General features: G+C 31.2%; 1 protein-coding gene across 1 annotated transcript; it reads right to left on the reverse strand.

The window, feature by feature from the left end:
* Positions 1 to 1,158: 1,158 nt before the first annotated feature.
* On the reverse strand, positions 1,159 to 15,903 carry LOC134700905 (DNA ligase 1-like). The gene is made up of 12 exons (XM_063562058.1): positions 15,706 to 15,903; positions 14,739 to 14,851; positions 14,095 to 14,223; positions 12,415 to 12,485; positions 10,775 to 10,876; positions 9,172 to 9,244; positions 8,583 to 8,679; positions 7,848 to 8,013; positions 7,380 to 7,504; positions 6,734 to 6,855; positions 6,134 to 6,250; positions 1,159 to 2,722 (listed from the first exon to the last, which is right to left on the reverse strand). The coding sequence occupies exons 1-12, from the start codon at positions 15,752 to 15,754 to the stop codon at positions 1,673 to 1,675; spliced, it is 2,214 nt and encodes a 737-aa protein (XP_063418128.1). The 5' UTR covers positions 15,755 to 15,903; the 3' UTR covers positions 1,159 to 1,672.
* Positions 15,904 to 16,035: the final 132 nt, after the last annotated feature.

Genomic DNA, 16,035 nt, shown 5'->3' on the forward strand with positions numbered 1-16,035 from the left:
TTCTATGTATTCACAATTACTGCTTGTTTGAAACAACTAACAAAAACAAATAAGGACCCAAGACTTCAGTTCAGAAAAAAACACTATCTTTCCAGCCACCAAGCATAAATGTAGCAAAATTCATTTTGGTCATATTTTTGGACGTTTTCAATAAATATGTTGTCCCCGCTTTGTTTTCAAATTTAAATACTACCATGCCTCTTAATGCCACAGTATTTGTCTTTTTGGTAGCACCAACATGTTAAAAAAGGGGGATAGAAAAAAAGAAATACAGAGGACAAATACCAGATTACATTTTTATATCATTTTTCTGTATTCTTAAATTTTTTTATCATTTTTCTGTATTCTAAAATTTTTGGCCCATTTTCTCTTTTTATTTTATTTGAGCACCCCTTTATTCTCTATTTCTGATTTTTTTGGCTCTATTTTCTCTATTCTTTTTTTTGTCAATTATTCTGCCCATTTTACCCACTATTCTCTATTCTGGTATTCCCATTCAAACCCTCATATATGAAATGTCATGGGAAAAAGGTTTCAATACAAAATGTTATCGTATATGAAACCAATTCATTTTAATGAGTAATATATTTTTGCTACTTTTTATGACAATTAACATGAATATTTCTTCTCTAACATAAATGGTAAAACAAAATGTCTTTTTACGCATCAATGTGAAAGATTAAAAATAAAACACACCATTATTAAAAGAATCTTGTTACTTTGTAAGTGTAACAAACCATTATAATTTGATTTCACAACAAATGTATTTCATCATTTCTATTTACAGCAATTACAGTTTTAATATTGACTTTTATACAAAATATTTCATTTGGTCAACAAAATAAATAAATAACATTCTTATAAATATAAATTTCTTACAATTTAAATTTCAATGTTTAAGCTTGAATTTTTATTCATTTTCTTTTTTTTATTTGAGATGAGATGGGAAGCATGCAATGATATCAAAAACAAATTACAAAGTTGTAGCTCTCTCATAGAAAATCCAACTATCAGGACATACATCACTAGATTGTTTTGGTAAAATTCATCACTAGATTGTTTTGGTAAAATTCATCACTAGATTGTTTTGGTAAAATTCATCACTGAAGAGTTTCCAAAACACCAAATCTGATGTGGAAAAAATGGCTAAATACTTGATAGTTGTATTAGCAAATTAAGAAAGGTGCACTGAATTGGACTTCAAGTGTTTCCAGTGGATTGATTGACATAATAAAAAATTTCTTCACAGGGGTGGATCCAGCCATTTTAAAAAGGAGGGTTCCAAATCTATAGAAAATCACAGTTAAAATAATAGCACTACTTTCTGTAAATTATAATCTAATTAGTAAATAAAATACCTGTTAAAACATTCTATGTAAATTTTATTTTGAAAAGACTATGACCAGCACACTGTATATGTGTAACACACACCAAAAAAGATTTTGCTACAAAAACTTAATGTATGTCTCTGTGTATTTACTTCAAGCAAACAGGTTCTGTTATTCAGATATTCCATCCCCATTTAAAGACGGATAAACAAACAACCCTACATTGTACAAATAACAAATCAGTTGACAAAAAAATATGCCTATCCTGAACATGTGTATTACAAATGTATTGAAAATCTGTGTATTACAAATGTGTTGAAAATAGAATATGTCAGTCTTGTGTATTACAAATGTGTTGAAAATATAATATTTCTATCCTGTGTATTACAATAGTCATCACATATATTTTTATGGTCGCCATTTGAGCCTTCAGCAAGGTCATGGATATTTGAATTATCATCTATTACAACAAAACTATCATCCTGTCTACATATTGTGTCCTTATATTTTCTATTTCCAATGAAGTCAGTTTGTCTGACAGAGTCATCGTCTATAACAGAGTTGGTCTTACAACATGTGTTATTATTTTTGGGGGTTTGATCAAATGTGTTAGAGTCTATTTCTCTTAGGGCATTTTGGTCAAACTCTGTCAAATGTTCAAATTCATTATTGATCACATTTGGTTTTTTGTACATGTCCTTTTTTAAGGTAGGAAATTCTGCATCATGAAATAAAGGTAATTTTGTGTTTCCAGATTTGGCCACGTCTTTTTTTACAAATTGTACGGAATCTGTTTTAGACAAATTTTGGATTGTTCCTGATTTAGAATTTTGACTTTCTGGTTCTGTCATCAAAACAGATCTTGGAATTGTCCATGCATCTATTTTTGGAATGTTTTGTGTCTGGTCCTCGTTAGAACAGCTGTCTATAGAACTGCCAGTGGATATTTGAAGTAATTCTGAACTTGTTTTTGGAACTGAATTAGAACTGGTCTTAAGATTCGAACTATTCGCCAATTGGTTCTTAAGTGACTCAGAAGATATAACTGTACTTTCACATTCAGAAACATCAGAGCCTTTACGACTTTCGGGAGACAGTTCGGAATTATCGACATCAGAATGACCTCGGTCTGTAGAATCAGAATTACTACGTGCCAGTGTGTCTTCCGACTTGTCAGATAAGTTGTCATCGTTTCCAGACAGTTTTACAAGTTCGTCTAACACAAAGAATGAGTCCTCTGGGTTATCATTACTCTCAGTATTGCTAACCTGTCGAGACATTTCACACATGGCTGATTCAGTGGCTGATATCCCCGTCTCACTTGCACTATGTTCCTCAATACTTGGAGTCACCATACGTTGTGTAGGAATAGGTCCACCTTCTTCATAAAATGTCTAAAAAATATCAATAAAAATAATTAAAGAAAAAAACCAAATGGCATATCATTTACTGATTTATGTATTTATTATATCCTGATTCCTTCTTTATAAAATGTTTAAAAAAATATCAATAAAAATATCACATTAAAATTAACTCTTATCACAGATATGTCTTGCTTTTTTGTAATTTTGATTATGCAAATGTTGACATAGAAATTGCAATAATTAACATGTTACATATGGACCATAATTTGCTATTGGGCTCGTTTCCTATAACTATAGAAAAGTGATAAAATTGTGAATTACTGTAAGAAAAGTTGTAACTACATCTAAAGATGCCACTATTTTTATCAAAATACAAGTGTATGCTACTCTTCCCCAGAAAAAAAATTGAAATATACAAATTTCAAAGATTCTACAACTGTATTTCTGTGTCGCTTCTCGCGTAACTTTTTGCGTCCGAAGAGCATAACGCTGACTGATTTATAGATAATCGTCACCAGCAAATTCGTAACTTTTACCTTTCAAATAGCAAAGAACATGGACCAATAAGAAAAGTCAGAAGAAAATGCTGAGAACTATAAGTATTTATGTAGCAGATGTAAGAACAGTGGCGTGACTTTTGTGTCCGATTTCGTAACGCAAATTTTAGATGATGTAATCTGCTTTGTTGTAATAGAATTCTTTAAAACAATATGGAAATACGAACTCTCGCGAGATGTTCAAACAAGTAAATCAGAGATGATTTACATTCTTATTTTGATCTTCGTAATAATTAAGTAAGAAAATGACGTTATCGTTATGCGTTACATTTCACACGAAACAGAAGTCCAGTTATTTATTAAAATTGTTTTTGTCCTTAAGTTCTAATCATTTCCAGTCATACGTGAAACATGTGACTAACATGTGATCACGCCCTTACAGCCGAACATACGATATACTAGTTCTAAACATTGTTTTTGTTTCCAACGGGATGTTAGCAAACATAATCTGTAGACTTGTTTCGACTTGTTTAAAAAAGGAAAATACAATTTTCAAAAAGATTGCGCCGGGGGTCTATTATTTTTCCTATGTGCATAATGTTGCATTTGATCTTGTGTGAAAATAAATGCCCAATGACTTGACAAAATCGATTTCAGATTTGACCAACGTTTAAACACACTACGTTTCCCAATAACGATGTAAAGGGTCCTTGGAAAATTTAATCGAAATTACGTCTCTTATCATGGTGCCGATGTTCGTTGGATTGATTTTGCTTCAGCAGTAAATATTACTGGATATTTTAGGTGAATAAAGATAATTAAATGAAAAATGCATGTTCATATACCGTTACACTTGGAATGTACAAAGTTGGTAACTTTGTCACAATTTTTAATTAATTTTTTCTATTCATGTTCTGCAAACACTTTTCAGAAACGCAATAAATTTGTCAAAGGAAAAGTAAACTTTTACCAGGCATGACTTGAAAGGAAGTACTTTATTGATTTTAGCCCACTAAAGTAGGTTAAAATGTGGAAACCATGTAGATTGTGTACAGGTCACAAATATCACATGGTGCCTATTTTAAAGATTTTAATTCAAAGTTAAAAGTTTTTTTCTTTACTGGATTTAAAGAATTTTACATTGCCAATGATTTGGAATAAATTTTATATAACTGGAATTTCAAAACAAAATATAAATATATTTTTTTTGGTCAAAACATCAAGATACATTATGGTATCCTGTATCAATGAAGAAAATATGGAAAATTCTGAATAAATTGTACTAATTGTTTTCAAAACAAGCACATATTAAGGAGTTTTATAATACTGTTACATTTAAGATGGATTTTAAGAAAAAGTATACTGTTCAGATTATTTTAAGCAGATTTTGCAATAAAATAAAACTAAAAAAATCCTTTCGGTTTCTTATGGTTTCCTGTCACTTTTAAAAAAAAAATTAATATAACATTGAAAATAGATTTTAAATAATAACATGAAGCAAGTAACACTAGTAATGGTGTTTATTTATGCCTTTTGAATTATTTTGTGCAAAATAAAGAAAATAAAGATTGGTTTCCTGTTTGGTTTCCTGTCGTGAAACGGTGAATCAAAATGTATTAATTTTTTCTCAAAAAACTCAATTGTTCCATTCATACTATTCTAACACCAACACAACCCACAAAATAAAAGTTAAAATTTTAGAACTTATAAACAAGGATACAAAAAGAAACCAAAGGCCGAATACCAAATTATGGTCCATATATGTTAGGCCAATATTCAAAGTCAATGAACCATGACTGAGGTACATGCCTAACCAATCTCCAAGTAAATGAGATGTGCCAATGCTTATACCACTGCATACTAAATATCATTGTCAAGCGAGACAAAAACCACAAGGCATTTAATTTACTGATTTACGATGATTTATGTATTTATTGTATCCTGAATCCTTTCCCTTTAAAGACTTAAAAAATATCAATAAAAAATCACAATAATTGATTGATTGATGGTATTCAAGCCAATCATAGCACTCTTGACTAAATAATGGGGGCCAATTTCTATTCAGGGTTCTGAGGAAGACAAAATATCTACATATGTGTAAAAACAGGCAATCCTAGTAAAACAAGATTCTGATCAAAGAAACAGGAAAGTAAGGTTCAACTGTGATACAATGTGTAGGCCACTCAGCCACCTCCAGTAATGCCCGAAACCTAGATTGATTGATTTATTGTTGATTAACGCCACTTTCAACACTATTGTGCTGTTTCATTTTTATTGGTGGTGGAATCTGAAGTGCTAAACGAGACCTAGCAATCTTCAGTAGAAAAACTGACAATCCCAGTCAATTAAGATTGAAGTTGAAGGCACCTGCCCCTTACTCGATTGGAAACTCATAACCTCAGTGTTGACTGGCTGGTGATACAGTATTTCGATAATTAACAACTCGGTTAACAAGGCTCCTGCAAAATTCTTTTCTATGGAAAAAGAAAGAAAATTACTTGGAGGTTATCAATAAAAATTCTAGTTGCTAGCTTTTCATCATTTGGTTACTGGTGGATTATTGTTTTATTGGCAATCGTACTATATCTTCTATTTCTATATTTAGATGACTGAGGGTGACTAAGGGGACTTATGTCATGCTCTTATTATGATGACTACAGCTTAGGTGGTTTTTTTTAACTTGGAGGGACTTACTGTATAGTGGGTTATTTCCCTAGGTGTAAAATTACATGATTTTCATTGAAAAAGGTATACGAAATATTTTGGTGGTTAATATTTTTACGGATTCAAAACTTTTTTCAATACCTCTGCATGAACACTATTAAATTGGCAGAATTTATTTTGATGATTTTGTTCAAATGCAAAATTTTACACCCAGCAAAAATAACCTGCTATATGGTATGTCTTGCTACATTTATAAATATTAGTTTTAAACCTTTCTTACCTTTCTAGCTTGGACCTGTTCTAAGGAAACAATTATTTCTGGAATGGTTGAAGGTGCATTTAGCATCAAGGAGGCAAACTGGGAGAAAATCTGTGGTGCATGTGTAATAGGCTTTGTCTGAAAACCAAAAATAATGTTTAATCATGTGCACGTACAATCTATTCATTGTGCGTGTCACTTGAAATATCTACTTACTGTGTATTAAAATAAACCTTGGCTACTAACCAAATATCGAATATACACAAGTATCCATGTGGTTGCTTTTAACCAATCATATTCTAGAAATGTATAGGAGGTAAGATAAACCAGTATATCCCTCCTTTAAATGGGGGATTAAAACAGCAAATGAATCCATATAAGAATAAAAGGAGATGTAGGATATGCTTCAATGAGAACATCACAAATAATCTAAAACAATGATATTTCTAATTGACCATCATAAAAAAATGTCTGTTGCATCGTCTATCAGTTTTAATCTGTATTTTGTTCTCAGTTGTACATTTCTCTATATTTTACATACAGGTATATATTGTATGTCATACACTAGGCAATTTTAAATATGACATTAGTACAGTTAAGACTTATTTTAATCATACTTACAACACTAAATTTCTTGCCCTTTTTACTCGATCGTCTTCTGGTTGGACGTACACTGGAATAATCGGTATCTTCTGTCTTTTTCAGTAATATATACTTGCCATCGTCTAATTCATCAACTACACCTAAAAAAAACAAATATATTTTTTTATTCACATTCTATCTAATCATGTTTATTATCAAATTCTAGTCAGAGGTTAAATCTTTGATGGCAAAAAACTTTCATGAGACTTGTTTATTGCAGTTTTCACACTGGAAACAACAACATTGCTTTTAAGATTGATGTTCACTGAACATGCTGAATGCTCTAAAATTTTTTGTGAAAAGTCTCATCAACTCTCAATTTTGTTTAAAATTTAAAAATGTGTACAGGGCAAGCTTTGCGTTGATTCATCTTAGAAATGAAAGATTTAACATATTGGTAAAGCATCTTTATGAGCATTAAATAACTTTGGCTTTTTCTTATTTAAGTAATTTATTGTATATATCCGACATGTTTTAAGGAAACACAAACTAAAAAAGGCACCACTGTATTATAACTTAGAGTCTACTTACATTTCATTTGTTTTTCGAAATGATGTTTTGTCTAAATTTCAAACCTGTTCTTTGACCCAGTTCTCCTACCTGTATTTTGTGCTACGTATCTTACCTGTATTTTTAGATGGTTCTTCCACCTCATCCTCTGCAACCTGGAATTTCTGCAGGTAATTTATCAATGTATTACATAGTTTGATTTCATCTTCATATGGCTCTTTCTGTAACCCGTACTCTTCACTGCAATCAAAAATAAATTGGAAAATGGAAAAGTAGTCAGTACTTAAGTGCCTTTATAAAATTTTCTTTTTCTAAATTTCTATAATGTAAAACTAAACTTGAATGTTAACTCCCTGTGCGATCAGGCAAAGATGGCTTCAGATGGATTTTTTTTCTAGATCCTTTTCAGTTAAATAGCTCATCTACTGTTTTTGTACTTATACCTCCTCAGCTTTCAAATATTCCCCTTTGAGAATTCCTGATCAAGATAAATCCAGAATAGTGCTTCATATGCATGCAATTTATGATGTGTTGTAATACTTTTTCTTCTGTGTACAATTTTTCACCCTGATAAAATATTTACATATCATTCTGGAAAGCCTCCATATGAGATTTGCTTTCTTCTTTCCGTTTAAAACTGTCACGTTTCTTTTGTTTCTTCATTTCGTCTTTGACCTCATTGTATTCTTTTTCATGCTGCTTGAATTCATGGATCATGTGACGTTTTCTTGTGTACAATTTGTCAATCTCTGTGAATAAAAATAATCAAAGCACTGTAAGCCCTATAAGCACTCCAACTCATAAATAAAATAAATAAAATAAAATAAAGACTTAATCAACTTTTTTCTAGTTTCAATTCTTTTAAAATCTAGGTGAAGTTCCTTCTGCCAGATAAAATAATACAACATGTTATAGCAGATGCTGATGTCATGATGGATAATCTTATTTTAATCTTTTTTTAATTGCTTCATAATGTACTATACAAAAGGAAGTATAACAGACTAAATCAGTCAAGTTCCATTTGTAATTAAAGGGACATAACTCTAGAACAGTTAGATTTTCAAATGTTCATGGATAGAATGTATAAAATGTTATGATCAATGCTCTGTATTTTGTGTATCTCAAAGGCAGTGATACACCTTTGACGATTTGGACATCATGCAATTTTTCTCAAAAAACCTGACAAAATCAAATGCTATCAAATATTCAAAGTGAAAATTATCTACCACATTTGACATGGTATAGGCATTTTCCAAGGAAAAGTGTGTGTTAAATCTGGTTTTAAATGTAGCTAAAACTCCTACATGAATGATCATACCTTTCTTCAATACATATAACTTGCTCTTTTTCTCTTCTAATAATTTCTTTGTTTCGTCTTCTTTGTTCCTGAGTTGGTTCACATTCTTTTGATATCTCTATAAACATATATATATATATACAAATAATACTCTAGACGTCCTTTGATATCTCTATCAAAATATATGCAATAAATAATCTAAAACGTCTTTGATATCTATATTAATATATAGACAATTAATACTATAGATATTTATAAATTATAGTTGGTCATATCAACAAGAGTAATTTTTTGGCTTGAGCTAGTACTGTGAAAGTGAGAAAAGCAATGCAGTTGAGATAACCAATGATAATCGGTTTACAGCTATTTTACCTATTTGAATGACATAGTTAATTTCATTGACAACAGCACATGCACCCTTAGTTTGTAGAAAGGAAATTTTCAGTAAGATTAAAGGAAAATTTCTTTAAATACCAATAAAGAATGTTATGATCAATGTACTATATTTTGTGGTTCTCAAAAGTAATGAAGATTTAGGTAAGTCAGTACCAAAGGATTCATGCAATCTTTCCTAAAAAAAGCACATGAATTAATATACATGGAAACTCACATCTCTTTCTTCTCTCATTCTCCGCTGTCTTTCTCTTATTTCATCCACTTCTTTCTTTGCTGCTAAAAACTGACTGAAATAGATATCACAGTTTATTAACCCTTTCAACGCTACACAAAAAAATAGAAAAATGGCTGCTGCTGCTGCATTTTTTTTGTGTTCGTTCATTAGAATAGTATATTCTTTTTCAGACTGCTGTATCTTTTTTATTATATGAGATACAGAGAAAGTTATTGCATGAAAAATGCTCAGGAAAGCATGAACTGTAATGTTAGGCAATTATTTTAATGAAATTTTTATCAGGTTACCTGCATTTTCAGGTAATTAACAGGTAAAAGGAGTAATTTATTACGTTTGTATTGAATTTTGAATAAAAACAACTTTTAGTCTTCATTTATTTTGATGTTTAATCTGCCATATAATAAAGAAGACACCAGTTGCTCGATTCCGTAGCGTATTGCACCATACATAATGTTTTATGTTATCGAGGCACAAATAAATGGCTCCGTCCTAAAAAATTTCAGTCAACCTCCGTTTTCCCCCCTTTTTCTACGTCTCGTAATGATCGATCAAATCATATTTCCCACACGAATTAAATGTAATAAACACATTGAGATAACAAGAAACCTTTTAACTTATCCTCGTTGTTAGTTTCGCCATAGAAATGCTGAAATATTTCCATATTTACAGCTTCGTTTCCGATTTCCGCCATTTGCATTTGTCAAAATATTTGTTTTTATTTTCCTTCTATTTTCCTTCTACTGCATGATTTTACAATAAAAATTGCCTGGATTTCAAGCGCAAATGAGACCTTGTATATCCTCGATTCAAACGAGGAAAAATTAGAGAGAACCCAAATGAAAACCGAATGGTTTAAAAGTCCTTATGAAAAATCCTTTGTCATCGCGGCATATGCCGCGAATAGCAGTGGGGAACGGCGTATGTCATCGCGGCATATGCCGTGTATAGCGTTGAAAGGGTTAAATCGGGCAAATCTAAAATTGCGAGGACACAAACTTACAATGAACTTTGTTCTTTGTTACTTTACAAATTGTTATATGTTTTCAAAATTTCAACTAAAAAATAACTTGAAATCAAAAGATTTAAAAAAAAATATTTGACCATTACTGGGAAATGCTTGCACTAAGTATGACTGATTGATTGTTGCTTGCTTAATGTCAAGTGCACAATATTTTAAGCATACTGTGAATTCATTTATTTTCGAGGGTACCAATTTTGCATGGATTGAAGAAAAGTTGTACATACCTCAGATATATCTATATCTGATTTTGTGGTTTGCCAAAGTCTGTATACAATCCTATAAGTAATTGGAACATAGTTGAACACCTTAATTTGTGGATTAACTTAACCCATGAAATCTATGAAATTATTTTGATCATTTGAGACATACCTGAGGTCTTTCTTTGATCTTTTGAGACATACCTGAGGTCTTTCTTTGATCTTTTGAGACATACCTGAGGTCTTTCTTTGATCTTTTGAGACATACCTGAGTTCTTTCTTTGATCTTTTGATACATACCTGAGGTCTTTCTTTGATCTTTTGATACATACCTGAGGTCTTTCTTTGATCTTTTGAGACATACCTGAGGTCTTTCTTTGATCTTTTGAGACTGTCTATTTCTGCTACGATTTTCTTCTCCTCTGTCATTTTGAAGTTCTGAATCTTTAACTGCCATTCTAATCGTCTGAAATGTAAAAATCAGAAAAAGTTATCACAAATACAAATAAAGACAACATCATACAATGCCAAATACCACTAAAGAGATTATGTTCATGCTCTTATACCTCCTAAAAGCGAAGACCTTTTAAATATTTATATTATGTGTAATTATTTTTCTTTGACATAATGACCTCAAAAAACCAATAGACATCTATATCATTATATATGACCATGAAAAGCACATATCATAGTCATTAAGGTGGTACCTAACACTTTAGCTAAAATTATTTGGGCTCCTTTAATTTTGATAAATTAAAAAAGCATTTACTTTGATCCTTTGACAAAAATATAAAAATTTAAACAAATTTGAACCAACCGTTTTATCAGAAAAAATACACTGGTTATATAGCAGTTTGACAAACACTTATTTTGATCATTGAGAAGCTTTATATTACCTTAACAACCCTAATGTGATTAAAACGTTTAGCTGATTTTACAGAGTTATCTCCCTGTAGTGTTAGGTACCACCTTAAGCATCATGAGCTACTTTGCTACATATACACAAATTGTAACTGTAACCCTGGCTTTTTCAATGCAGTTTTGTTTATTGTTGAAAGTTGTTTCATGACCTTCTACATGTTTAAGGTCACTTGGTCTCTATAGGAAAGTTGTCTTAGTGGCAATCAGACCACATCTTTTAATTTTTATATTGACATGTCAACTTTGTATATACTACTTTCACAAATGTTTATAAGAGTCAGGCATGCTGGGCATGAATTCACCATTTGGAAATAGTTACATTGCTTTTTTTTATAATTCATATTTTTGAGGAGATTAATTCCTTTAAAAATAGTTGTTAAGCATTGATTTTCAAACTTGACATTACTGATATAAACATGATTAGAAATAAATTTCATAAAAACCAGACAGAAGGTCACCCGTATTTTGATGTCCCCACATCACTCCACCTTGTAGCACAAAGGACAAAAAACAAAAACATTTATATATGTATAACAGGGAAAAACCCAGCAATACTTAAAAATATTCTAGTATGCCCAAATCCTACACAAAAAAGAGACAGTGGGTAGCAAGGCAGGCAGTTTTTTTTTCAAAGAGACAATAAAATTGAGAATGGAAATGGGGAATGTGTCAAAGAGACAACAATACGACCATAGAAAAACAACAGCAGAAGGTCACCAACAGGTCTTCAATGTAGCGAAAAATTCCCAAACAAGAAGGTGTCCTTCAGCTGGCCCCTTAACAAATATATAACAACTACTTTTGAGAAGGCAGCCATTTTCTGAATATGTAGAGTAAGGGCAAACAACCAAATTCTTTTTTATAGCCTTAAAATTCAAAGGGAACAACTGAATCTTGAATTTATTTACGCTTATGATACAATGCAGATTTAAGTCTAGAAAAGCCCAATTTTAAAATGGGTGAGTGGGGATGATAAGAGATGCACTTTTGTTTCTTGTTGGTTTGCTGTTTAATGCTTGGGGAATTAGAAACCACATTTTTCATGATAATGGTTTACAATGATGTCTATTAATGTCTAATCACCTTATTGCATCATCTATTTTCACGTCACTTCTGTAATGTAGTCTGGACTGTAACTGGTCTTGTATACCTTTCTATAAATAGAATCAAAATACTGGAGTACTGTTAACATAACAAATACATTTCATCAATTGATACAATACATTCATTTAATTCATAAACAATGGATTTTATTATGTTAACATGGTTAAATAACATTAATTGAAACATTTTTCTCACTCTAGTTGTCCATTTGACAACCTAATGCCATGTCACTTTATTTGTCAGGATAGCTAAATGAAATCATAGTTCAGTAAGGTAGTCAGCTTTAGTGCTTTGTAAATGATATCTTATTACAGAAAGGTAGTCAGCTTTAGTGCTTTGTAAATGAAATCATAGTTCAGAAAGGTAGTCAGCTTTAGTGCTTTGTAAATGATATCTAAGTACAGAAAGGTAGTCAGCTTTAGTGCTTTGTAAATGATATCTTATTACAGAAAGGTAGTCAGCTTTAGTGCTTTGTAAATGATTTCTTAGTACAGAAAGGTAGTCAGTTTTAGTGCTTTGTAAATGATATCTAAGTTCAGAAAGGTAGTCAGCTTTAGTGCTTTGTAAATGATATCTAAGTTCAGAAAGGTAGTCAGCTTAAGTGCTTTGTAAATGATATCTTAGTACAGAAAGGTAGTCAGCTTTAGTGCTTTGTAAATAATTTCTAAGTACAGAAAGGTAGTCGGCTTTAGTGCTTTGTAAATGATATCTTAGTACGGAAAGGTAGTCAGCTTTAGTGCTTTGTAAATGATATCTAAGTACAGAAAGGTAGTCAGCTTTAGTGCTTTGTAAATGAAATCATAGTACATAAAGGTAGTCAGTTTTAGTGCTTTGTAAATGATATCTAAGTTCAGAAAGGTAGTCAGCTTTATTGCTTTGTAAATGATATCTTAGTACAGAAAGTTAGTCAGCTTTAGTGCTTTGTAAATGATATCTTAGTTCAGAAAAGTAGTCAGCGTTAGTGCTTTGTAAATGATATCTAAGTTCAGAAAGGTAGTCAGCGTTAGTGCTTTGTAAATGATATCTAAGTTCAGAAAGGTAGTCAGCTTTATTGCTTTGTAAATGATATCTTAGTACAGAAAGTTAGTCAGCTTTAGTGCTTTGTAAATGATATCTTAGTTCAGAAAAGTAGTCAGCTTTAGTGCTTTGTAAATGATATCTAAGTTCAGAAAGGTAGTCAGCGTTAGTGCTTTGTAAATGATATCTAAGTACAGAAAGGTAGTCAGCTTTAGTGCTTTGTAAATGAAATCATAGTACGGAAAGGTAGTCAGCTTTAGAGCTTTGTAAACAATATCTTAGTACAGAAAGGTAGTCAGTTTTAGTGCTTTGTAAATGATATCTAAGTTCAGAAAGGTAGTCAGCTTTAGTGCTTTGTAAATGATATCTAAGTTCAGAAAGGTAGTCAGCTTAAGTGCTTTGTAAATGATATCTTAGTACAGAAAGTTAGTCAGCTTTAGTGCTTTGTAAATGGTATCCTAGTTCAGAAAGGTAGTCAGCTTTAGTGCTTTGATAATGATATCTAAGTTCAGAAAGGTAGTCAGCTTTAGTGCTTTGTAAATGATATATATGTATAACAAGACTTGGCCTATACTGGGCATAATTGATCATTCGCAAACAAAAATTAAAATCACTTTGTTTAAATCTGTAAAATAGTCTTACCTTCTTTGTAATCTGTTGAGAGAATGCCTTGAGATCAGTATCAATTTTCTTCAGTTTCTCAATCACAGCCAGTTTTTCTGCTCTGGTAGCCTTCAAAAAATTCTGGAAGTTTTCTGCAGTTAGAGATCTCTGTGAACTTTGATAAGGAACATTATAAAATAAATTTGAAAAATATGCTATTAACTGAAGTTAACTTTCTCTACAGAAAGTAGGGTATTAATTAATCATGTGTGTAACTTTCTGTCAAGTAGAGTATGCTATTAAATAATCAAGTGTGTTACATGTGTTATTTTCTCTCAAAAAAAGAACAGGTTCTAAATAATCAGGAGTTTAATTTTCTCTCAAAAAGAGTATGGTATTAAATAATCAGACGTGTAACTTTTTGTCAAGGGAGTATGGTATTAAATAATAATGTAATAATGTACTGTAAATTAAATTATTTTTGCAAATACTTTATTTCCTGTTATACCCTATCTAGAAGACTTCACGGCTATTTAGTTTCGCTATTTTCTGATTTACTTGATATACATTGTAGTCTAATAAGGAAAGATCTAGGTTTAACATATTTGCAACGATTTTTATTCATGTTTTTTTTTCTTCTTGCGAAAGTTTACAGTTATTAAAGGTCTGTGATCAAAGGATACAAGAAGAGTTTCTTTCTCTTTAATGATGTTCTGTAGACTTTCCACCTCATCTTCATGTTTTTTCTTATTGGGTGGTTTTACTTTCTTTAGATCCAAGGATGAGTTAGAATTTCCTGTGAAGATAAAATAATGTAGAACAAGCCATATTTTAACTATAGAGGTCCACAGACAACAATACAGAGAGAGCCATAATCTAGAAGTTCCCAAACTCTAAATTAAGACCAATGATTTGCAGCTTACCATAATTATGATGATAATATTCTAGCTTGGATGGTATAGAAATCAAAACAAGAACAAACTTACAAAGATTTACTGAATGCCAAAATGAAGCTTGGACCAGTATTTTGATACATTTTAGCTAGCAGCAGTACCTATATTTAATGCAAAATCAGCTGTTGCAGTGCCTACTGTTCATCCATTTGAGTTCATGGTTTTGCCAATATCAGCAAACAAAGCTTTAAAGAAAAATTTGTACTTTGATGAAAATTTCAATTGGATGGTGGTTCATCTGTTCACAGGGAAACCCAGGAAAATTGGTATCCTAGTTTTTGACCTTTTCAAATTCCTTAGCATCTTTTTATCATTTAGAATATAAACTAGTCATCTTTATATAATAAAATAACATCAAAAGTAAAAGAAATATACTGTTAAAATCAAAACAAAATTTGATGTACATGAAATCTCCAGGACCTTGAAGTGTTGTTAATACATATTATGAAATAATTTGTTGTTCTTCTTGCATAAAAGAGTTTGGATGCATCGTTATTGCATCTTCGTAGACAACATAAAGTCCATGAAAACTTAGTTTTAGTTCAAAAACATATTTAATGGAAGGTGAATCCAAAGCATACATAGAAAATACGCATCATGTTTATTTTGGGAACACCCATGTCGTGGCCATGCCTTTCAAAATCCATGACTTTGCTATATTTGTTCTGGAATGTACCTGCAAAAGTTGCTTCCTTACCTAAAATTTCTTTATCAGCATCGTCCTTTGACTCTGCCGAGTCATCCATAGTTTTTGCATTTGTCCAGAAGAGACAGTTTGGTTACCCTGCCAACAGGTGCCTTTTACATTTTCGTAAATGTAAATACACGTCAACTTAGGACACCATTTTTCTGTTTGTGTCACATGATCGCATTTGATCAATAAAGCTCATAAAAATTTATATGCATCCCCTTTTATGTTTTGTAGAGTAATTAACGTTTTTAATTAATAATAAAAACGCCTGATTAATTTTTATCTCTAAATTAACGTTTATTTTGATACGCTTGATTGATGGCAGTGACATTATGC

The sequence above is a fragment of the Mytilus trossulus genome, unplaced genomic scaffold, assembly GCF_036588685.1.
Source record: "Mytilus trossulus isolate FHL-02 unplaced genomic scaffold, PNRI_Mtr1.1.1.hap1 h1tg000210l__unscaffolded, whole genome shotgun sequence".
Taxonomy (NCBI): domain Eukaryota; kingdom Metazoa; phylum Mollusca; class Bivalvia; order Mytilida; family Mytilidae; genus Mytilus; species Mytilus trossulus.

Coding starts and splice junctions, on each gene's coding strand:
- LOC134700905 (XM_063562058.1), bottom strand. CDS start 15,754: ATGGATGACTCGGCAGAGTCAAAGGACGATGCTGATAAAGAAATTTTA. Junction 7,505..7,847: donor GAGGCTTTCCAGAATGATAT/GTAAATATTTTA, acceptor TTTTGATTGCAG/TGAAGAGTACGGGTTACAGA. Junction 2,723..6,133: donor AACAGGTCCAAGCTAGAAAG/GTAAGAAAGGTT, acceptor GATATTTTTTAG/ACATTTTATGAAGAAGGTGG.